Genomic DNA, 23,609 nt, shown 5'->3' with positions numbered 1-23,609 from the left:
AAAAATTTTGGTAACAGAAGTAGAACTTACAATATTAGTTAGTAGACTTTAACATATCTTTACTTGTACTAAAAGTGTATTTTATATAAACTGGTATAATCAGAGAGGAAATTTTCTTTCTGGTATAATAAATCTATTTCTTCCGGTCTTTTTTTATATCGATTCGAATAATTCGATTTCGAGCGAATATTGAAAATATCAAGAAACTTCTTTCGAATAGAACGGAAAATAAACTTAAATAAACATACAATAATTCACAAAAGTATTCGGATACTTCTAAGAAATTTTCATGCATATATTATACAAAATATTTTGGTATCTCATAAGTACTGTAACGTGACACGAATATCGTGATTGTGTTGGAAAAATATGAAGTAGATCTAAAAATGTAATATAGAAATTACAAGATATTTATTTGAAGCATACATTTCGCAAATATTATTAAAATATTTGGATAGTCAATTATTTATTATATCAATGAGCCACAATATTTCTAGTACTAACTGTACATTTAAGATTACCATTCATGCTATATACTACAGTTGTTTATTAAGTGTATATTTTCAATAAATTTTTTGTAATTTCTACATACATTTTCGAATCGGTTTCAAATTTTATTACTATAATAATAATAGTTGTGTCTCATTACAGTGTTGATGAAATTTGAAAAAGTTTCGTAGAATATGTATAATATATTCGGAAAAAAATTCTATAAGTGTTTGAATACTTTCGTAAACCTCTATATATGCCCGTATAAATACGTGTCGTGATGCTCTGTAATCTGTATTTAAATTATCTCGCTGGAATACTGTCCATAGTAATATAATATATGTATGTATGTTTGGCATATGTGCCGATGATTATGAAAGTGACCTAAGCCAAGAATCTAAAAAAAATGAGTTTATCATTTATTTTGCGATGCGTTTATTTACGTAACAATAATTTGAAACCATCTTTGCGAAGTACCGTTGAATTGAGTCGATCGTTGTGTCCTTAAACAAAATTCAATTCATGCGTCAAGCGCAAAACTTTAAATATGTATCTCGAAATGTATCGAAAAAAATATATGACTTAGGGCACTTTCATAATCGCCGGCATATGTACGAGTGTACCGCGAAACAGCGATTGAAGTTAAAACGAGAGTTGAAACGTTAGTATTATAAGCCGGGTCAACATGGAACCCGTGATTAAACGTCAACGTATAGTGCTGCGCTGTTTTCCTTCTTAGAATTTTGTTTTTACAAATGACACGGAACAATGACACGCTCAAAGATCCAGATGATAGAAGTTTTTGTATTTCTGTTGATCTTCCTATTAGAACGGAGCGCAGTATGCGATGGAAGTTTTAGGATAAACAGGGCTGTACCTGAATCAACGTCGCTAGATAAAGATTTTGTAACTCCGAAAAAAAATAACGCACAGACTTCTGTAAATGAAGAAAAACATCAACAAAATGCAGTCTTACCTGGTAGTACACCGATTCTCGAGGTTAATAAAACTGTGAATAATATAACCTCAAAACAGTCAGATGGTAATAAAACTGCACATATTACAGAAACAAAGAAAGAGGTTAGTGCTTGAAGTTTATCGAACAACAAAAATATAAACATTTCCTTGGAGTGATGTTTCTTTTAGTTTCTATCACTGTCTTTTGAATTTTGCAGTATATCTAACCAAAATGGGTTTGATTTCATGTACCTAGACATTAAAAAAAATAATTACAAAAGCTCTACTACTAAATCATTAATAATGTGAATTTTCAACAGCATGTGGGTGAAGGACATGCAACTTCTTTAAATGCTGGAGCTCTGAAGCGTGGTTTTTTTGTGTTTGTGGGGCTAAGTGTTCTTGTCTTGGCCTATATCGTGTTCCGTAGCTTTAGGTATATAGCATTTATTATGAGATTGAATTTCTTTTTTGATCATTAAATCTTAGATGCTTTGGAATCAGTAGTTACTGTTTTCAGCCTAAGTTGATGACTTAATTTTTGATTAAATATTTTCTTCGTATGTTATTTCATAGGTTAAATAAAACACGTGCCCAAATGGTCAGAAAATATGGTATTCTTGCACATAGACAAGATGTTGAGATGCGACCTTTGCCGTTAGATGAGGAAGATGATGAGGATACTACTGTTTTTGATGCCAGTAATGTTTTAACAAATAATGTTCAGCATCAAAATTTATAAGAATAATCAGCAGAAGGTACGCTGATTATTTTGTCACACAAATTTACAGTTTATGTAAAAATACTTTTCCTAAATGTGATGCTATTTAACAATCAAAAGATACATCACAAATTTCTAGTATTCTTTCATATAAAATTGCTTGCTTTTGTGAAATTCTAACATGAAATATTCATTCATAGATATACTCATAGTTGTGAATTATATTTTCTGGCAATAGATGTTCTTTTATAAATGAAAATGAAACGACCTTATAAAACTTTCTTAATTTCTTAACCTAAATAAATGATAAGAAAAGAATTTTAAAACACTCATTATTCATAAAAGAATGAATAATGAATATCTATATCTACTCTTATACAAACTATATTTTACTTAAACTGTGTTGTTATAATTGAAATTATACAAATACAGATTGTCTATATTTTATTTAATGCTACACATTTAATAAATATTATGTATAAAATATACTTGTTTGTATGATTTAGAAAAATCCTTTTTCAACAGCATGTACAACAATATTTGCTAGTTTAAGCCTGCCATCTTTTGTTTTAATGTATGATAATGTCCATATATCAGCTATATCTATTCCATTGTCATCTTTTATAAGATCTAAGTCAAATGCCTCAGACTCATCCAGTAAAGCCATTGGAATTATTTCCATTGCAAATATCATACCAAATACAAATTGTTCTTTTACCTATAATTAATTGATTTATGTGTTATTACCGAAAATTGTCACATTTACTGAGAAATATGAACACAATTTACCTCATTCATAAACATGTCCCACGAATATATGTTTCTAGGATCAGATCCAAGTAAAGTGATGGTATTGAATAGTTCGTTGTAATAAAATTGTAATAATATGTCAAATTTTTCATCCCAAAGTGCTTTATCAGTGCAAGAATAAAAAGTAGTTGAGAGATCTAAGACTGGGCTGGCACATCTTGCCAGTTGGAAATCAAGTATTAAAGCTTCATGTTCAGTTATTTTCCGGATCATATAATTTGGGATCCATGAATCACCTTGACTGACAACAGATGTTGAATGATATTTACGATTGCATAATTCAATTGCTTTTTGAAATAAGTCCTGAACTTTATAAGACTTCAATCTTTTTTCCGCTTCACTATCAGGATATTCTATAGCTAAGGCATTTTTAGTAATGTCTACTATCTTCTCCTGAAAATAATTAATTAACATCATAATATCCTGCAAAGTTAAACATTGAAAATTATAAGATTAATAACCTTACATGGAATCTCTTGTACCAATTCCAATGTTCATTACTATAGTATGTTTCATGCAAATACTCTACAACTTCCCTAAATTCATGTGGATTTTGATCTTTGAATGCAAGAGAAACTGCATGAAATCTTGCTATACTTTTTAAAATCATCTTGAATTGCTCTTCATTTAGAGAATTTTGTCTACCTATTACTTCATATCCCAAAAAAGTGACATCCTCCAATGCTATAAAATCATTTTCACCATCCATAACAGAAGCAAAATGACGTGGAATGCATAATGCTTGAGGTTGATTTTTTTCTTTTACAAACATCTCGAATTTTGGAATTATCTAAAAAATATCTTAAATGAATGAATTTTATGAATGAATGAACTAATCATCTTTTTACCTTTGTATAAAATAGAATCTCATTGCTAAAAAATTCTGCACTTCTGTATGTCTTCCTTCTGCCTTTATTCTTTGGTAAAGCTTTAACCACCAAACCAACTTGCACTTTTTTTCCATCTACCGTACCAGTGACTTTAATCTTATAAATTGTTGATAAATAATTGTCTCCAGTGGTGCTTGATCCACCGAATTCCCAACTCAATACATTCACTTCTTTTCCATTATGCACGGTATATAATATATCTTTTAATGTTTTCTCAGTGAAACAAGCACTTACTTCCTTTAATTTTGGGTGATCTTTATTGGTACTTGCCATAATTTTTGAAATTGTTGGAAAGAATATTCTTTTAGAATCTTCTCGTATAAATCTGAGTTGATATCAAAGTCCCTTTAATAAGTAGTTCTACAGTTATTTATATGGTGGTATCAATAATTTTTCCATTACTTCCTTTACACATAATGATAAGCAATTTAACAAAATCTATTTATCTTATCACAAGAGTACTTACAGTTACAGTATTTCTGATTCAGTTGTATTATTCTTTCTTGTATGATGTTATACATTTATTTAAATTGTTACTTCATTGGAGAGAAAAAAATATGCTCTTTTAATATATTCTTCTGTAATATGAATAGAATATAAGGAGGTCAATAAAAGGATTACTAGAATAATTGAAAATTATGATAGATAAGATATATTAAATTCTTTTAATATATAACCAATATACAATACAGAAGTCAATTTTACTTTTGTATTAAAAGTTAATAACTTAAAAATATATCTTACATTCTTCGAATTTAGAAAGCTTTCTATATATGTATACTAATATATAGTATATATGTATACTAATTTATATGACCCTGTCTATGAAAATCTAGTGCATTGATCAAAATTAATTTGAAAATATACTTTAAAAAATTCCTTATTGTAAATAGATATTAAAAACAGATTACATATTTCTCAAATAAATTAATGATTTTACTTGAATCAAAAATTTATATTGTGTATATATTTATAAGCGTATGTATAATTTATTTATTATGTAATATTTTTTATGAAATACTAATTTATGAATTACAATAAAAAAGTAATTTACGCAATTATGATAAATTTAAAAAATTGATGAGGAATTTTAGCTCCTTTTCATTTTGTATGAGTTGACTATAGATATAACTTATAGATAATATTTAGTATATCAAAGAAGAAATTTACTATATACATAGGTACATTTTTTACTCTATAAAATTTGTAAGTTCGTGAAAACTCTTCTATTATTATATTTATTTCCTTAACTGTACTTCAATACCTTTCTACACGAGTGAATATAAACAATTGAATTATAAAACTTTACATATAATAAATTAAATACTTTTGGGCTGTTTTTATGGAAAGCTCACTATCATTGAATAATGAACGAGCTTAAACGCATTAACATGTTAATTCAATCCACTAATCGACTAGTCTATTACTAAAATGCCATAATTTTAATCATCATGCTATAGAAATCTTTTAATATCTTAATTTATTACGTCATACCAGAGAGGAAATATTATACCTACAATACGAATATCAATAGCGTGTTAGTCATTTTGTCAATACGGGTTTGTACACCTATAATTTAAATTCCTTCCAGTAAACCATCCCATTTCCTAAAATTGAACATATCATAACAACAATCTCACTATATACTGTATCAACAAAAATATCTATATAATTCAAAAACTGAATTTTATTCTTTGTCATCAGTACATAAAATCGTAATATAAACTGTGCCTAAAAAATCTGGAGGTATCTATATTTTTTAGATGGAGATGTAGCACGCATGCGCGCGCGAGTCTTATTGGACAGCCGTAGAGGACGTGCGTGAGCAGTGTACGTCGGAGAGCGAAAAGGAGGGAACAACGATCGAGAAAGTAAGAGCGAAGTCCGCGCAGAAAATTAAAGCAGAAGACAGTGGGCAGCCATTTTTCCCTGACACTGCTGTTTCTGCGGCTCTGTGGTGCTAATTGTCGAATTTCTTAACGATTTCGAGTTCGAGACTCGAGATCCGGTAGGAATAAAAGGAGGAAACAGGTGCTGTAAGACTGAGAGAATTTCGGTGTTGTTTTGTGCACACACCGAGATAAAAAAATAATAACCGTGCGAAGAGATAACGATAAGAGGAGTTGAGACGTCAATGATACGGCGTGGCTCGAAGTGACGAGTGCGTGTGTAAATGATCGGCAGAGAGTAGTGGGGCTTCATCGTAGTTGGCTGAGAGTGGACAGCCGAAAAGGAGAAGTTGTCTACAACGGGAAGGGTGTTGTAGGAAGGCGACAGTGACGGCGACGGTGACGACCAAGACAACGACGACGACGGCTAAGATACGACAATCACGGCAGCGATCACGAAAACGAAGATACGGCAGCCCTACATAGGTGTCATTATTCTGTGATTCGTCTAGGGATCCCTAGAAACTCGCCTCGTATCGAATCGTTAAGTATCGCAAAGTGCACACAGTCACGCGCCACCGCGTACATTAGCGCCACGAGATGGAGAGGCGAGCTGCTTTTGTGCTGCTGGGGATGCTATATTTAGCGGGCACCCTCGTCATGGTCCAGGCAGGTGAGATTTATCCTCTCTTTCGGATTGCCTACCATTCTGCCATTCATTTAGTCCATTTTACCATTTATTGTCTCTTATTCCTTTCCACCGTTGTCTTTTAGCGTTTGTTGTACACCCCCGTCATATTGTCAAGTCGTATTCGGAAACTATTCTTCGAACTTCCTTCTGTTTTAAGAAGATAGTACCTTGTTCCAGAAGTATTTGAACGGAATGAGATATTTGTCGAGTTGGAAAATTTTACGCGTTTTATAGTCTTCGGTTGTAGTGGGTGCGTGGTCTGACGAAGTGTCGTTCTGACGAATAAAACATCCGAGACACAATGTAAGACTGCTAGTAAGAATCTATGTATATATTTGATTATTCTAAAGATGCCTTCAGACAATCAATAACATTGTCAATATTTCAAGGTTCTTAACATCATTGTATAATATTGACAATACTGTATCGGCAATATATAATGATTTTTTTAGTTGAGAATCTTGAAATATTGATAATATATATTGATAGTCTGAGGGCACCCTACGTATTTGTTGGATTAGTTCCTTAGAAAACGTATTTACTGTATCCATAGATTATATGTGTGACTATAAAATATTGACGTACAGAGGGTGATATTACTAGCGAAGAACAAAGAATGTCAATCGAATCTTGTTTCTGGGAAAAATGTTTCTTCTAACAGACATTTCTCAGTTTTTCTCTCGTTTCTTTAAAATTTTCTGTAACAACAAATTTTTCTCTTCTCGCTTCAACATAATCATTACAATTATTGACATGTATCTTGATTATAATCTGACGAGTTTAAAAAATTCATTGGTACTATGACGTACATGTCACATGGTGTCTAAAACGCATCCTTATCGTACGTGCTAATTGCAAGCAAAGTTTTTATTAAATTGAATACAGTTACACATTTTACATACTCCATATATAAAAATTACCGTTTTAAATTAAAAATATTTGTTTGAAATATAATTTCCGCGAATATTTCGCGTTAATGCAAGCGACATGTCTTGTTAGATTATGAAATTCTATTTTTAGTTTTGATTATACCGCATTGCGTTAGAAATGCGAGTATCTCAACGCGGCATTGAATATGTGATGCCATCAACTCATCCTCAACCACGACTCTTTCTATGAATTGTATGAATATTTGAACGACTTTCATTACCAAATTACATGAAGTGACTTTAAAACAGAATTTAGATATGGGATAACAATATTTCATAGTTCTCTATTCTCTCTCAGTAGCACTCACGTGTGTCCTAATCAACCGTCATACTTCCACGTATAGGTAAAATTACTTCTGGAATCGTTTCCATATCGATATTTGAAATTTTGTTCGAATATGATACATGTCGATGTGGTGATGTTTGGTAGTGTTCGTGCAGAAATTAATTCTAACTGTGTCGAAGTTTATTGGCAATGGTACATAATTTCTTGATGCTATTACATATATATAAAAATACATGTAAATATATATACATATATTTTTTAATAATATAATATATACATATTTTTTTAAGTTAAATAGTGCGATCTATATATTTAATTTAAACAGTGAAATATATATATATATCTTTTATTTAAGTAATAAAGTATATATATTTCTTTTTTACAGTGAAATAATATAATATATTTTTATGTTGTTCAGTATGTCACATAAAAGTGTGTAGGCAAAAATTTAAGCATGTAAGTTTGAAATATAATCCGGTAATCGGGTAGAGCAATGTATCGACTAAATTTTGACCTTTGCGGTCATTCGAGTTGCGCACCTCTGGTTATACCGACGCAAGACACCGGGATTCGGTCGCATTCGATGCAGCTACATTCCGAGAGACGTACGCAAAGTACCCACGCCAAGCAACTTTTGTTGCGTAACAATTGACCCTATTTTACTAATCCACCCAGAAAACTTTACTTACTTACTTTTAGTGATCGTTACACGGAAGTTAATGTTTGGTCGGTAATTACGTAAATCGCAAGATTTTCCATCATGATAGTACGGCCAGTTAAGTTTCGTTGATAAATACGCTATGATGTGTGAGAACACGTTTTCAGCTATTATTTGCTAACTTTTATAATTACTTTTACTACGATGTGTACAAGAAGTACATGTATAACCGTTCTTTTTATTCAAAATCAATAGTTTCATTCATTTATCATACATTTATCATCTATATCATAAGAAAAGAACATCAAAAGTTTAAATCTTATTTAAGAACTACAGGAAAAAAACAGGATGAGTGAAGTTTTTCATTTTATCAAAACTATACTTTTTTTCAGTCGATTTTGGAAATGAATATCTTTCTTCCTTTTTTCCTTTTTTTTAATGGAATTTGATGAATTTATATAATATCTTGTACCTTTCAAAGTCATATTAGAATGTTCCTATCAACTAATATGAAATTCAGAAGATAAAAAGATGGTTATCAGGTTTTTTCTATGAAGTATTCATTTATTAAACTGGAAGAAAACGTTCACAGAGCTGTGAAAATGTGTCGCGTGAAAAGTTTTCAAGCGTTCGTCAGAATACTTATATTTAGACCAGAGTCTACGAATATAATTTCCATTTTGTCTGCGTCGTGTTATGGGATGGGCAAGTCGAACGTTTCTTACGTATGATATATTTCACCGCAAAATTAAACAGATTTTGTTTTCGTTTTGATATAAATTCGAATTCTTACATGGTTATATTTGCAATTTTGTAAAATTGATATTCAGATTATCATAGATTGGCCGTTTATATTCTTAGTCCGCGTGTCTTGTTTATTGAAATGTAAACTTAACCTCCATTCTCTAGCACGGTGAATGTTTTCACCCGCTCTGTTTTGCCATTGCTTGCAAACCAGACGAGAAGAATGCTTACGTCTAACCCTGGGAGCGCCTGTCTATTTTTGACCCTTTAAGATGTACCATAGGATAATGCAACGGTAACAACGGCATGCAAACTTCAAACTCCATCGAACATATTTCTAAAATAATTTTCTGTGGTCTGTGAATCATTTTATTCCTAGAAAAAAGAGAAAAAAGAATTTATATGAAATTCAAATTTGTCTTATACCAGAATCGATTCTCTTTATTCACAAAATTTTCTTTATCACGAGATCAATATCTACTGCTCTAAATGAAAAAGAACACATAATACAGATATTGACTTGGTTGCTTGTATTTTATATAATCGAACATGTTATATATCATTCGTATGATAAATAAAATTTAAGAAGTAACAACATCGACTCTAAATAGTATTTTATATAAGTTATAAAAATATATGAGTTTGTGGATGTTCGTGCATTTATAGAAAACTAAGAAAAGAAAAAATACAAAATTTGCAGAATGCACGTAATATGAAAAAGTTTAAAATATCCAAAAGTGTTATCAGATTTACTAGGTGAAAGAAATTCCTATTTAGGTTTCATTTTTTTAATCATTTTGATAAAAATCTAAATTTACATAAATATTCACAGTTTATAAATGACTTAAAAAGTGTTTCTAATTTTTCATCAAAAGGATTAGAGAAAATATCTCGATATCTGTCCATTATTCATGGTAGTGGGCATGAGTGCGCCGATCGATTCCGAATGTAAACGTTTTTTGCCGAGTTCACTATTCTATACCCTGTCCGTAGAACGCGAAGGCACGAACAATTTCGTGCGCTTCAATCGATCGCTTTCTTACGTGTTATTCTACCGATAAGTAAGCAGGCAGTGCTACCAGGCAACTAGAGTGACTAGCGACCCTCGTTTAACTAACTAGGGCGACGTTTTTGGTTTACTTGTTCCGTCATATATTCCCACATCAAGAATCGCTTTATGCATCACCAAAATAAATTCATTAGAGTATCTTTAGTTTATTACATAACTGTTACTCGATCGAACTGACTGAAAACTTTTGTCTTTCTGTATTCTAGGTCTGGGTTAGGTCTAGGTTAGAACTGATCTCAAATGCTAGTCACTACCTGTGTATAGATAATCCATGGCGATTGATTAAAAGGATTCATTAAAAGTTTTATCTGAACTTATTGATTTCATCAGGCTTATTATTAATCTTTATTCTAAGAATGTTGAATAAATTGTTTTTTTGTTTTTCCATTTGACTTGTATGATTTTAAAAGATTGTTTTTTCAAATAATTACAATACTATTGACGTTTTATTCTTCATCAGTTTCGGCTGAAAAGGAAAAGTTATGAATTGTCATTAATGTATCATCCGTTCGTGGAACGATAAGCTAATAATGTAATTATCGACGACTTAAGAATATATTATTTCTTAATGATAGTGTGAAGTGTAACGAGTCGTTATGGTGAATCATAATGCCTAGCCGATGCCCGACCTTTGTTACAGCTGCTGGCAAATACCACTATGATGTACACGGACTCGTATGCAGTGTTGTAGCTTATTTATAATTTTACCGATTCGTCATCGAAATGGTAGGTCGTGTGACCTCGCGTACTCATTGCTGCTTTGCAGCTTACTTCTGTCGAGAATTAGGTAGGTTTATTCAATTAATTTAAAATACCCGTAATCGTTCTGGGGAGTTACATTATATTACCATCAAATTATTAACTTAAAACGGATTATGTATAAAATTAATATAGGTTATGGTCAGTTATTGATATGAAAAGTATTGGCTGAAAAGTAGGAAGAGTGAGTATTTTTTTATCGATATTACTTACCGATAATTCAAATAACATTTCTTTTGAGTTACGTTGAATCATCATAGAATTCTCATGCATGTTGACTTTCTATACAATATTATTCGTGTAAAGCGAAATTTGTTCGCAACAGACATCCTTACGAATTCCAATGGTGTGTAATTATGTGTAATTTTTGGACTGTAATTAGGTGCCAAAAAGAATGCATTTTAATGTACACGTAGGGAGCACGTAGTTGGATCATTTGATATTATTTAACATCACGATGCAAAACAGTGTTGTACGAAGTTGTTACAGAAATCCATGAAAACACCTGACCCGAAATAATTGCTCGAATCGAGATGAAGCACTGTGTAGCCTACTTTATTTTTGTTTAACTAACCTTTTCAAATAACTCAAAAAACTCATCCTCTTCGAATTTTAACTTGTAGGATTAAATAGTTTTGTTATTATGAATGTGTTAAGTTTGTTCCAACATAGGTAGGGATAACCCTAGTGATTTTCCAAGAAAATTATTAATGGGCTCATCTGATGTGGTTACTATGGAAACTCGAACACGAAAAAAATGGCGGAAGAATTTCTCTTGTTCTGTACTTGTCATCCAATCAATGAATTTGCTCCGTTTTCGAAGATCGAATATATTTGGCACGTAACCATGTTTACAATTCCAACGTTCTTCCTTCGTATGTCTTTTTCAGATACAGATTGGTACTGTAAATCATCGCATGCGTATCGTTGGCAAACGTGTATCTTGTGGCTACGTACCTACTATCCCTCCCTGAGGATGACGTAAGAGAAGCAGGATCTCTTATTGACTGGTTGACGTAAACATACGTAAACACACGTAGATTGGTCCGTGTTTGCTCTATTTAAACACAAAATGGGACAAATTAAACAAAAAGGCAATTTGAGGATACTTCATCGCATTTCAAACTTAATTACCCGCTCATTTTCTTTGTATATATTAGGTCGGAAGGTGTATTCCCATCTGAATTGCACGCGATCAAGTTAGATACTATTTCAGGAGGCAACCTGAATTTTGTTACGTCATTGAATTAGTCGAATTAAGTATGAAAATTACGGTCTTTGTAAAAGAGTAACCAGAGACTCTAAAAAAGCTATTTTTTTCTCTCAAAGTTTCTCTTATTCGTTGAAGTTACGTGATAAAAGAGGCGTCTTGTATAGGTTGGGAAATTTCATTATGTTTTTCACGTCTATCCGGTAAAAGTCATTTAGAGAAGATTAAATTGACAACTTTGTTGAAAAAGGCATTTTTATCTTCTACTATAAACTACAAATCTTGTTCACCTTTACAAATATTGGTATCTTCTGAACGTTTATGTTTGTTTAGCTACTGGCTTTTCCGATATCGGATTTCAAGCGCTGCATGTCTCGTTTAGCTCGAGATAATATCGAAACTCGAGGACAAGACAGAAGGTTATGCTAGAGGAAAAATCATTTAAGTAACTCGTGTACGGAATTGGTTTGCGTGATAAATGAAGCATAAGTTTGCCTGAGAACATAATCTTTAGTTTGAGTTTAGGGATATTTGTTGGTCTTGTTAAATGACTAACTATCTGTTAATCCTAAGTCAATATAGATTGATAACTTCTTTCCAATGCTTAGGGACAATGCATTACTCATCGATATTGTTCATTTTATAGGTCAAACCTTTTAATCTGAATAATGTTTGATTTAGTCACTCAGAATAATCTCTTGTAAACATTTTATAAAAATTGTTTTTCTCTTTTGTATTTGTGCACGTCAGTGATTAATTTATATAAATACTGATTATATCACTAAAACCGAACAATTTGTATATTACGTGCTTTTGTATATTCGTGTATACATACTTTTTCCAAGAATTATAAAACATGTACGAAGTTGTTCCATTCCTCAGTAGTTTTACTTATCTGCTGGGCTTATTGGAGCAGAAAAATTGTAATGTATTCCTATTGGAAAAACTCTCTAGCTCTACTCTCTTACATCAGGCTGATGAGTTTATCAGGAGATGCAACAACCGTCTTTTAAGCGACCCATATTTGAAATTCATTTATCTTCTAAGCTTGTTGGTTAGCGTGCGAGTGAATTAATAATGTGACGAAATTGGATTGACTTAGAAACTTCATGTGCAAATTGAGTTCGTGATAAATATGTTTGGTCACTATGTGAAAAATTTGGTCATTTATTCAGCCTGCTAACTTCATTCTTATTTAGAATCTGAAATGAAAAATAATGATATATAAGTTGGATAAAACATAATAAATAAGACGAATAACTCATTTTTGAAACTTGAAACTAAAATCACTGCTTTAACTCTTTGATTGCACGAACCATATGCTTATCTTTTCTTTGAACGAGTTCAGTGGTTTCAACTTTATAATGGTCAGAATAGGATGGACATTGTCAGGATGGTAGAACGTGTTTATGTGCATTGGCTATCTTTCGTTTGTGCTTCATCTCGCGAGTATGTGCAAGTTCAACTTGCCAAATTGCGTCCTAGATCACGGAGCGTCCCAATTTCTGCGTCCTCCATCGTCTTCTTTATATTTTTGCATAAAGAGACGTTCGAAGATTTTCCGACTCCTCTCGCATGAGTTCCTGTGAGCGTTCCACATGGAACTCGGTATCTCCAGGCCAAACAAAAAATGATACTGCGTAGTTCCAGTTCGGTCCAGTTGGAGGCAGTTCGTTGTTCGAATACAATAAGTCCTCTTCTGCCGGAATATTTTTACTTCGAATTAAATGTACATTTAAGTTTATTTCTGAAACAAACAAGTTATGTCGAAGCATTAGCTACCACTACAATTCTTTTGTTTAAAATTATAAATTATAAACGTTTGATATTTTTGTGATAATATTTAGGTTAGGTTTTCCAACAATCATTTCTAGGGAAAAATAAATGAAATGAACTATAATGTTAATAAAATTAAGGAAATATAATCTAAAGGGTTATTCAATTTCGAAGTCATTTGGTCATTTTTGGTTGAATTCCAAAGATCGAGTTTGCTAACGTTATTAAAACCGTCAAAGATCGATTCTGCGTCAGTGGTGCCATTAGAAATCGCATGGTCGGTCACGCGGTAACAGTTTCAATTACGAATGAACGCCAGGCTTCCAACTCCCTTTTACAACCGCGCCTAGGTAGAGCCACATAATTCTGCAATATAGTCACTTCTGATGCTGAGGGTCATACGGCACGTGTTCTTCGTGCTATCGATCCCTTTTCCATCCTACTCTGCGTTCTAGTACACCTCCGACTTTGTAAACAGAGTGGCTCGACTTGTTCTTTATCTTATCCGTTTTCTCTATAAACTTCTGACGCTTCACATCTTTCTCTTTGTTCTTTCTATCTCTCTTATAAAATTTCGTAATTAAAAACTTAAATTATAAATTCGTTAAACAACTGTCGATGATCTTCAATCTAGAAATAACTGTTGAAATAAGGGTCATTAGATTATGTTCCTAATATAATTGCGTTACGTAAATGTTTAAATTGCAAACAATCATCGATTCTTATAGGTGTCTCTTGGTCGTGGTATATTCTTAAATCGGTTAACAAGGAAGGCAGAAGCCAGTAAAGCTACTTTATAGGTCAGCCCGATGTGTTCGTAATTATCAGTCTCTTTTCCCTGAGCCTGCATGCATTATAATTTCATCTGGTCGAGTTGGTGTCTACGAGGACGACGGGGTGTTGTAAAAGAATAAATCGCTAAAAATAAATAGGAATTGCCGAGCGTGTATGTCCTCTGCCCCGTGGAACCGGATCAACGTGTTCGTTACCGATGTTCCTGCATTCTTGTCGCTGCACCGTCGTGATTGACTTTTTGGCGCCGGCCGGTTCCGACTCACCGTTGCGAGTCCATCGACTAGAGTGCTATTTTCTACCGAATCAGAAGTGAAGAAAGCCATGTTCGATGCATAGCAGGAAAATTCCTTCTTCAGCCTCTTTTATTTATTATTATTTAGCTTACTTCCTTTCTGGATTCCGTATACTATACAAAAATACTCCGTATACTCAAGCAAAAGTAAGCAGGAAGAATCTAGGGATATTTTGAAGAAATTTTAGAAAGCGATTATACGTATATATAATGAAGATTTAGTAATTATTCGTTTAAGATTAAGAATATAAAATAAATATAAAAGTACTTAACACTTACTATGAATGGAACTTTCAATGAATTTATTATGTGTGGTACGGAAAATATTTTGAAATTTTATTAGCACTGTAATGAGACAAGACTATCATGTTATTGGGAAAATTCGAAACCAGTCTGAAACATATTTTGAATAATTGAAAAAATTTTCTATGGTAAGTGTCTGAATACTGTAGGTAATATAAATTGTTTTCTTAAAGAAGGAAATATTTATAAAAAAATACAACGTTAGAATAACACTACTATAAACAGATTTCAAAGCTCTACAAGCAAAAGTTATCATATAGTATAATACATTATGCAGCACCATGATGTGATTAATAACTAGGAAACTTTAAAATTAAATCCCAATTGATCACGTGTGATCAGACCTTATATTGAAAAAGCCTGCCGTAGACTTAGCAAAAGAGTGACTATATCTCTTCAGGAACAGCACACTCGTGATCTGTTCCTCGTAGAAACCAGATGCTCGTACAAGTCATTATCTCCGGATGGTTGTTGTCGTACACCCCTTGATGTGTGCTCGTATGTTCTTCCCGATAAAGTAACCTACAAGGGAGCATCGGTCGTGCACGAGAATCAACCTTGGTCGATCGAGTGTAGCGACTTGAAGCCGGACGATATGATCAGATGGACCAGAAACGGACAATCGTTGGAACCAGAGCTGGCTAGTGGTCAGCTGACGGTTCAATCGCCGGTGGGAACAGGAAGCAGCACTCTGCGAGCAATGCATGCCACGGATAGCCACCATGGGGATTATAAATGCACGCAAGACAGCGACGAGTTATTTCATCTGTGGATAAATTTTGGTTCGTATATGTCGAGCTCCCTTCGCTTATAAATTTTAGACTGCGGATTTCAATGCGTTTTTAGGAAATTTAGAAGTGTAGAATTCACAGAATGCGCATAATATGAATAATGTATAAAATATCCAAGGTGTACAGTGTTTCTATAATATTTGGCAGGCAAAACAATTTCTATTTTTTTAATTATATTTTTACAAATATGAATTTGTATAAAAATCGGCAGTCTATTTATATTTTGCTATAATATCACGCTATTCATACTTATATTCTGCTATAATGTTGTATATTTATTTACATGCGATACTGCCCGCATAAGCGTCTAAATGTTTGTTTGTCTTGAGTCTCTATCTTCATTAGGGGCCTGTTCCACAATTTCTGCATCAGTTTACACACGTTGCAACATATTTCAGTGTGTATAGATTGCTTAATATACATTTATTTTCGCGCATTGTAATTCTCAGAATATATACGCGACAGGTACGGTATCGCCACGTACATTTATTCAACTATCTCTTGGAATTGTCTCTTTTCTTATGCATTTATGGGAAATCTGAAGGTGCAAAAATTCACTCATGCATATAATATACAAAAATGTATAAAATATCCAGAGTAGAGTATTTATTATAATATCTGGTAGATGAAATAAATTTCTATTTACGTTTCGTTTCTTCCGTTATGTTTATAAAAATACAATAATGCATAAAAATCCGTAGTCTATCTATATAAAATAAATATGTGTGTTAAACACGATGAAGAGAGATACCAGGGATTTTTAAAAAATGCTTTTCGATAACTGGCCAACTTAGTGAAGCACTATCATAATTATATGTATCCAGATACGATCTGCAAATGTTTATTCGGGCAGTACTGTAACTATTTTTTAAATATTTACGTACCTTGACCGCATTTTGTGCTTCTTGTCTGTGTATGCATTTTGAATAATACTTGTTTGTCTCTCCTGCATGTAAATGTAACGTAATAGATGCTTATATAATTCTTGTTGCACACCAGGTTCTGGAATGTTAATTTTAAGAGTAATTGAACGTGTAACAGAAGATTATAGTCTGTTTGAAATCAACTGGAAGTCGCTCCAACATTGTATGCCCGCAACATGTGTATAACTTGAAAAGCTTTCTCCATTCTTCAACTGTATCATGAGATACAACACAAATATTGCTTTAATTTGCACAAAGCAGAAAGATTCATATTAATGAATGTATTGACATAACTTATACAATTATTATATAGAGCTATTTTCATTGATCAAGTATTATTTTGCGTTATTTTGAAGGATCTTCTTATTTTTGTTTAAGTATCAAGCATATTCTTTTTTCAAGTCTCAGTATTTTAAGACAGCTTTATAGAGCAATATACCGCAGGCGGTTGTTTCTAAATAGGTACTTGTCCGAGTTTCAGGTGTCATCACTGTCCTACATTCGAATTTGTTGAAATTGCGATACCTGTAAATTTCTCAAATCGATGAAGAGACATATTGCTAATGACTATCCATCGACTGTCATCGATCAATCCTTCATTCATTAACCCATACGAAAGTTCAGGGTTCACTCTGGGACTAGGATTATGAATCTTATGATGTTCGCCCGTTGTTCGAGCTTCTAAGTATATTTGTTTATGCGAATGATAATTAGTAATAGTAATAATAATAATTATACAATTATTTGAGATACTTAGTCTTTTTCACACGTTACCACATGATGAAACGTATTTTATGATTTGTACAATTAACGTGGAGCTCTATACTATTGTATTCTTTCTCTTCTGATGACGCATGGTTTTATGACTACGTAGTGGTACAAACGTAAATGATAATTAATCGCGACTAATAACCATCCTTGGCTTGTTAGTGCTTGTTACTGCTTTTATTGACTGTATCATATGAGATGGAACAATGGCCCAGAGAGTACAACTGCTGGTGAACATTGCTGTGACTAAACAGAATGCGTTTCTTATGATCGAATGTGCAGCCTATCTATTTCGAGGATACAGTAGTGTTCAAACTACGAAGTATTAAAACACATTTAGAAACCTTGTATGAATATATATAGTGGAATATATATATGTAAAATGTATTTGTACACCACTATATTTATTTTTGTATTTATATACCTACTAGTTAATGAATTCCAACTGTAAAAAATTTCATATCATTTAGTAATGCTTTCATATAATTCAAAATTTGATATTACTGAAATAAAGTTTAGAACCTAATAAAAAGACGTGTCATGGGAAAATAAGGGTGTGCACAGATACATGTACACTATGTACAAATACTTTTCCTAGCCACTGTATTATATGTTATATAAAACATTTTGAAATTTCATTAACACTGTAAGGAAATACAACTATCATGGGTGTATTGGTAAAGGTTGAAACAAATGTAAAAATGTACATAGAAACTACAAAATGTTTGGTCAAACTACATATATATTTCCCAGAGAGCACAAAAATATTTGAACAATCAATTATTCGTTATATTAATAAGCCAGAATATTCAGTAGGACTATTTTTAACGCTTACTATATGTTTAACATTGTATATACTAATTTTTGATAAATATATATTTGCACTAAACGTCTTAGACCTTCAATATACATTGTCAGATTGGTTTCAAATTTAACCAATATAATCATGTCATTCATACCAACTATAGTGTTAATGATATTTCAAAATATTTCATATAACACATGCATTATGTAGATAAATATAATTTTTTTATGGTAAATGTTCAAGTACTTTCATGAATTGATATATATATATGATCTTCAGATACCTGTTCTATATACCAGTTCCATGATGTAATTCAAACGTTACAGTGTTTTGCTATCCATTTATATCACTGTTACTGTTTGTTTGCAATTCTTATCGTAGCGAGGCGTTTATTGTCCCGCGAGTGAAGAAGCTTTGAAAAGCCTTGAGTACATTATTTCATTCTTGCAGCTGCCAGTATCTAACTGTACTTGTATTTCCAATTATTTCTTAATATGATAATATTTGTGCCAATTCTGAATTTAATGACGCTTGAAGATTCTTAGAACTTGAAGATTATTAGAAGAATAAAGATGCAATTAGATTTATCTCTGTGTAAAACTGTTTTGCTAATAAAACATTAGCTGACTGTGTTAAGGAAATTGTTGTGTAAAGAAAATCTCTAAAATGCGTATCTTGCATCGAATAAACAATACATTAAGAATCTCTTTATTTTTATTTGTTTAATTAGTGGACTCATAAGGTATTTGAGCGAAGCGAAGATTTTGTACTTTTTGGTATATAATAATATAATAATATAATATATGTATTTTGAAACTGCTAGTATATTAAAGAACTGTATTAAAGAAGATATAACAGATTGTTTTATCCGGGAGTAAATCGATTCTCATGTTGCTTTTGTTAAAATTTCGAAAGATAACGATGGCCTGGACTATTCTGATAAGAAATACTATTAAAGATAAGAAACGTAGGATCTTGAATACCTTGAGAAATTTTGAAAAATACGTTATATAATTCGCATTACGAGTACAAATTGAATTTATAAACTTGGAGAAACAACTGAAGTTATTTTTGTTTTACTAAACAAAAATTGTGAAATTAACAAGCGTATGAACTGATGTTGGTTTGTGCTATGCAAATAGCATAGCAAGTTTGTTATTTAACAGCATCTTATGTGAAGAAGAATAAATAACTTTTGAAATAAAGTAACAATTTGGTTTCTTTATGAGACAGATAAGAAGATCAGAATACTTACAGCCACGGATGTTCCAATGACATTAGAATGCGCAAACAAAAGTGCAGGGGAAAAGCTGCAATGGTTTAAGCAAGATATTCCCATCCATAAAGCATTAGCTGGTAACGAAGATTTAATTAAACTGGATAACGAAACAGGCACCTTGGAAGTTTTGAAGATCTCAGAAGCTGTGTATGGAAATTATACTTGTAAAGGAACCAACTATACCACAAAGTACGGGATCGTACGTAAGTATAACCTTAAAATCCTTATTCTTGAGGGTTTCAATCCTTTCTACAATACAAAACCTGCCTTCCTTCTTCTTTTTAGTTTTTAAATTTAATTTTAGTCGAATATTTATTATTTTCACTTCATTTTGTCTTTTTATAACAATATTGTTAAATATTATATCATCTTTGAAAAATAATCTTTTACAGAAACTCCAGAATTCTGATATATTTTTTACTATATTTAATTTTTCTATTAATTTGTTTACAATATTAAAAATCTTGTTTATTCGCAGCAAAACCTACTGCATACCTTCCTGATTCAACAAGTGTTGTGGAAGGAGAGAAGTTGCATTTAACATGTGCCGGTAAACAGAGTCCTGGTATTAAGGTATCATGGACATTTGGAAACCAGAATTACACGCGCAGCGCTGGTCGCGTTAAGCTCGGATGGGACCATGAAAGAAATATCTACGGAGCCGTCTTAATGGTTGAAAATATCGAGATGGACGATCGTGGTAACGTTTCCTGTAGGGTATCCTATAACTGGTCCGATACTGCTGAATCTCACGTGGCAGAGGCCCAAACATTCCTCAGAGTCAAAGACAAGCTCGCCGCACTCTGGCCCTTCTTAGGCATTTGCGCAGAGGTTATTGTTCTGTGCGCTATTATCCTAGTCTATGAGAAGAAACGAAACAAGGCTGAACTTGAGGAATCTGATACTGATCAGAGTCCTGACACGTATGTATATTCTTCACTTTTACTTGTTTCTTATTCAGTCTCAGATAATTATGGCAGTATAGTGTTTTCTCAATTTTGATTATTTCATCCTAGCGCATCTTGTAAAGCCTTCTTTATTTTATCACTAAAACAAGCAATCTTAATAATCTTAATAACAAAATCTAATATACTTTTTATTATTTCGTTAGGAAACCATTAAATTTAAAAACTTCATTTTAAAAAAAGCTGGAGTCAAATAGTCAAAGTTGGAAAAAGTTGATATACCGCAGAGTTACTAAGATTCAAACTTGAAAATCTGTTTGAAATTTATTTATTAATATATACAGGGATCCGGGTACAAGCACAGGAGACGATAGATTAGAATACTATATACCACTGCGCGGACCTCTTCCACCCTCTAAACTTCCTGTCGATTCCCCTGACACGCCACCGACGCAGAAAATCCCAGGTCACAGGACGATCCAGTTGAATTCCTTCCTCAAAAAACCACGCCGTTTGTCTGCACCGGCGCGGTTGTATCTCTCCCGCTATTACTTTAAATCTTTCCCTCTGAAGTCGTGCCATCGCTTTCAGCTTTACTGGCGCTTACTCAGAAAATTGAAAGTAAAGATATATGAACGCAAAAATTTTTATTTAAAGAGTACGAAGCGTACAGTTAAATATCCTTTAAACTATGCTTGAAACTTCTTTATGTAGATTATTTCATAAGTAGGTAGTCAAACATTTAGATTACATCAATATGGAATTATCTCAGAAATATTCTTATTAACTATTTTCATATTTTTTAAAGCAAATAAGTTAAATATCTAAATTTTCTTATAGTGTTACTAATTCTTAAAAAAATCTTGTACAAAATAATACGTTACCACATATCGATTAGCGTATCCGTGTCCCGTCTCATTGTGTATGACTCATTCTCGTGACCAGTTTCACCTTCGAATAGTATTAACTGTTTAATAATTGGTTTTATCTCGTCCCGTAGCAAGCCAACACCCAACAAGGATTCTGACGTTAGGCAAAGAAAATGAAGGAAGAAATAAAAAGCGGCGGACGAACGAGAGTGATGCAGGATAGTGGAATGGATGTGAGGGAATGATCGTGTGGCATATGCCGAAGTGACAATATAGATAACTGTTACAAGGATGAGAGACAGCGGGGTAGGACAAGAGAAACCAAATAAGCAAGCAAACAATTCTGTAACAAGAGAAAGACATCATCTAGAAGAGCATACACAAGTATAGAGAATAAAAAACGAAATAATAAAGAAAAGAAACGATAATAACGTTTTTAGTGGACTGGTTAAACTCAGGAAGTGAAGCACCGACCCCCGGGCGTTCGAATGCATACCTGCGTGGAAACAGGCTTGCCTGTACACAGAGAATGTTAGCGCGCGCGCGGAATTACAATTTACTAACAGATTTAAATTAAGCCTTATTATCGTGTTCACTCCATTTATCAAATGTTCGCCTGTCCGTACTCTCTTACTACACTGCTTTGATCGACGATCGAGAAGAAATAAAAAAAAAGAAAAACGATAAAAAAATATATTGAAGAAAAAAACAATGTGCTGCTGATCTTACGCGTCGTATGTATCTATAAAAAGATGGGAGTGCGCGAGAGCGTAGAGAAGATGAAAAAGAAGAAAAACGGGAGTAAGGTTAGGAAGAAGAGGGAACGAGAGAAAAAGATCGAGAGGGCGTGAAAGAAATGTTTTATGTATGTGTGTGTCTGTGTGTGCTTGCATACGCTTGAATGAAAGAATGCAATAGCGACGAACAGAAGTAAAAAAAACAAAAAAAGAAAAAAAGAAAAAAAAAAGAAAAAAAGAACGAACTAGTCGAAACGGTGCATACTCGCCAAAAGCAAACGTGCACGAGAATGAAATAAGAAATTCGTTTTTATTATATTTCCGGCTAGTACGAATAAATAAATAAATACATACATACATACATACATACATACATACATACATACATATATATACCACATTCAAGGCGCATTTATTCGTTAAGGTATTTTCTGTAAAGAGTACTTGTTTCCCGTACTCTTTAAGGATAAAAGTATAAATTCACTGTTCTGTTCATGCTTTTTGGCGGGTATGTCTGGTACGTAATTCAGAGCGTGTAGGCACTTGTTTCTCATACTTCGTACTATGTGATGGAAGAAACGAAAGAATAATTTTATGGCAGGACCGAAAATATGTACTCGATGCTAATTGTATAATAAATGGTATCGAGGAAGGCAATGCGTGCTATAATTAGCTTCCGAATACATCAGACTTTCGAAGGTACAGTAAAAAAACAGCTTACCTGGTGGTGTCGCCTTATAATTATAATTATTATTTTTATTATTGTTATTATTATTATTATGATTAATATTATTATATTATTATTATTAATTATATTGATCTTAAATATTCCATCGTTCATGGAGAACACGTCGGAAGTCATAGTTTTGCGCGCAACGCCGTTGTTAACGACGTTAATGTAATATTAATTCTGTAATATTATTGCCATCGTTACTACTGCTGCTATTATCGTTATTATGATTATTACAAGTATTATCGTTAATTTTATCATTATTGTAATAATTTATGATCCGTACCAATACGATTGTCTTATCGACAGTATCGTCATTGTAAGTATTACTGTTTCTATAATGATCCATTTAAGAACTAGCAAATTGCAATTTAGGTACTCGGTGAGAAATTTCTATTTGCGGGTGCTACTTCTTACGTCTTTTATGTACTTCTATCATTGTCTCTAATGTTGCCATTATTATTATCAGCACTATTGTTGATATTAATAGGAGAATTACTACAGCCATGAATTTGCTCTTTTCGTTTACCTAAT

At 32.5% G+C, this 23,609-nt stretch overlaps 3 protein-coding genes across 3 annotated transcripts; 2 read left to right on the top strand and 1 right to left on the bottom strand.

Annotated features, from left to right (window-relative positions):
• The first annotated feature begins 876 nt into the window (after positions 1–876).
• On the top strand, positions 877–2,752 carry LOC138190271 (membrane protein FAM174A). The gene is made up of 3 exons (XM_069132964.1): positions 877–1,569; positions 1,767–1,882; positions 2,023–2,752. The coding sequence occupies exons 1-3, from the start codon at positions 1,258–1,260 to the stop codon at positions 2,186–2,188; spliced, it is 594 nt and encodes a 197-aa protein (XP_068989065.1). The 5' UTR covers positions 877–1,257; the 3' UTR covers positions 2,189–2,752.
• LOC138190262 (uncharacterized) lies at positions 2,595–4,237 on the bottom strand. Its single transcript, XM_069132952.1, has 4 exons — positions 3,826–4,237; positions 3,444–3,767; positions 2,957–3,370; positions 2,595–2,885 (listed from the first exon to the last, which is right to left on the bottom strand). The coding sequence occupies exons 1-4, from the start codon at positions 4,138–4,140 to the stop codon at positions 2,670–2,672; spliced, it is 1,269 nt and encodes a 422-aa protein (XP_068989053.1). The 5' UTR covers positions 4,141–4,237; the 3' UTR covers positions 2,595–2,669.
• Positions 4,238–5,751: 1,514 nt separating this feature from the next.
• Positions 5,752–23,586, top strand: Bsg (immunoglobulin domain-containing protein Bsg). The gene is made up of 5 exons (XM_069114096.1): positions 5,752–6,429; positions 15,787–16,050; positions 19,789–20,037; positions 20,313–20,757; positions 21,740–23,586. Exons 1-5 carry the CDS (start codon positions 6,357–6,359, stop codon positions 21,783–21,785), a joined length of 1,077 nt encoding a protein of 358 aa, XP_068970197.1. The 5' UTR covers positions 5,752–6,356; the 3' UTR covers positions 21,786–23,586.
• Positions 23,587–23,609: the final 23 nt, after the last annotated feature.

The sequence above is a fragment of the Bombus flavifrons genome, chromosome 1, assembly GCF_040668555.2.
Source record: "Bombus flavifrons isolate JBK064 chromosome 1, iyBomFlav1_principal, whole genome shotgun sequence".
NCBI lineage: Eukaryota > Metazoa > Arthropoda > Insecta > Hymenoptera > Apidae > Bombus > Bombus flavifrons.
Note: the sequence above shows the minus strand (reverse complement) of the source record. Positions and strands in the feature narration are given on the sequence as shown.

Coding starts and splice junctions, on each gene's coding strand:
- LOC138190271 (XM_069132964.1), top strand. CDS start 1,258: ATGACACGCTCAAAGATCCAGATGATAGAAGTTTTTGTATTTCTGTTG. Junction 1,570..1,766: donor TTACAGAAACAAAGAAAGAG/GTTAGTGCTTGA, acceptor AATTTTCAACAG/CATGTGGGTGAAGGACATGC. Junction 1,883..2,022: donor ATCGTGTTCCGTAGCTTTAG/GTATATAGCATT, acceptor GTTATTTCATAG/GTTAAATAAAACACGTGCCC.
- LOC138190262 (XM_069132952.1), bottom strand. CDS start 4,140: ATGGCAAGTACCAATAAAGATCACCCAAAATTAAAGGAAGTAAGTGCT. Junction 3,768..3,825: donor AGATTCTATTTTATACAAAG/GTAAAAAGATGA, acceptor GATATTTTTTAG/ATAATTCCAAAATTCGAGAT. Junction 3,371..3,443: donor ATTGGTACAAGAGATTCCAT/GTAAGGTTATTA, acceptor AATTATTTTCAG/GAGAAGATAGTAGACATTAC.
- Bsg (XM_069114096.1), top strand. CDS start 6,357: ATGGAGAGGCGAGCTGCTTTTGTGCTGCTGGGGATGCTATATTTAGCG. Junction 16,051..19,788: donor TCATCTGTGGATAAATTTTG/GTTCGTATATGT, acceptor TTTATGAGACAG/ATAAGAAGATCAGAATACTT. Junction 20,758..21,739: donor ACTGATCAGAGTCCTGACAC/GTATGTATATTC, acceptor CTCGTCCCGTAG/CAAGCCAACACCCAACAAGG.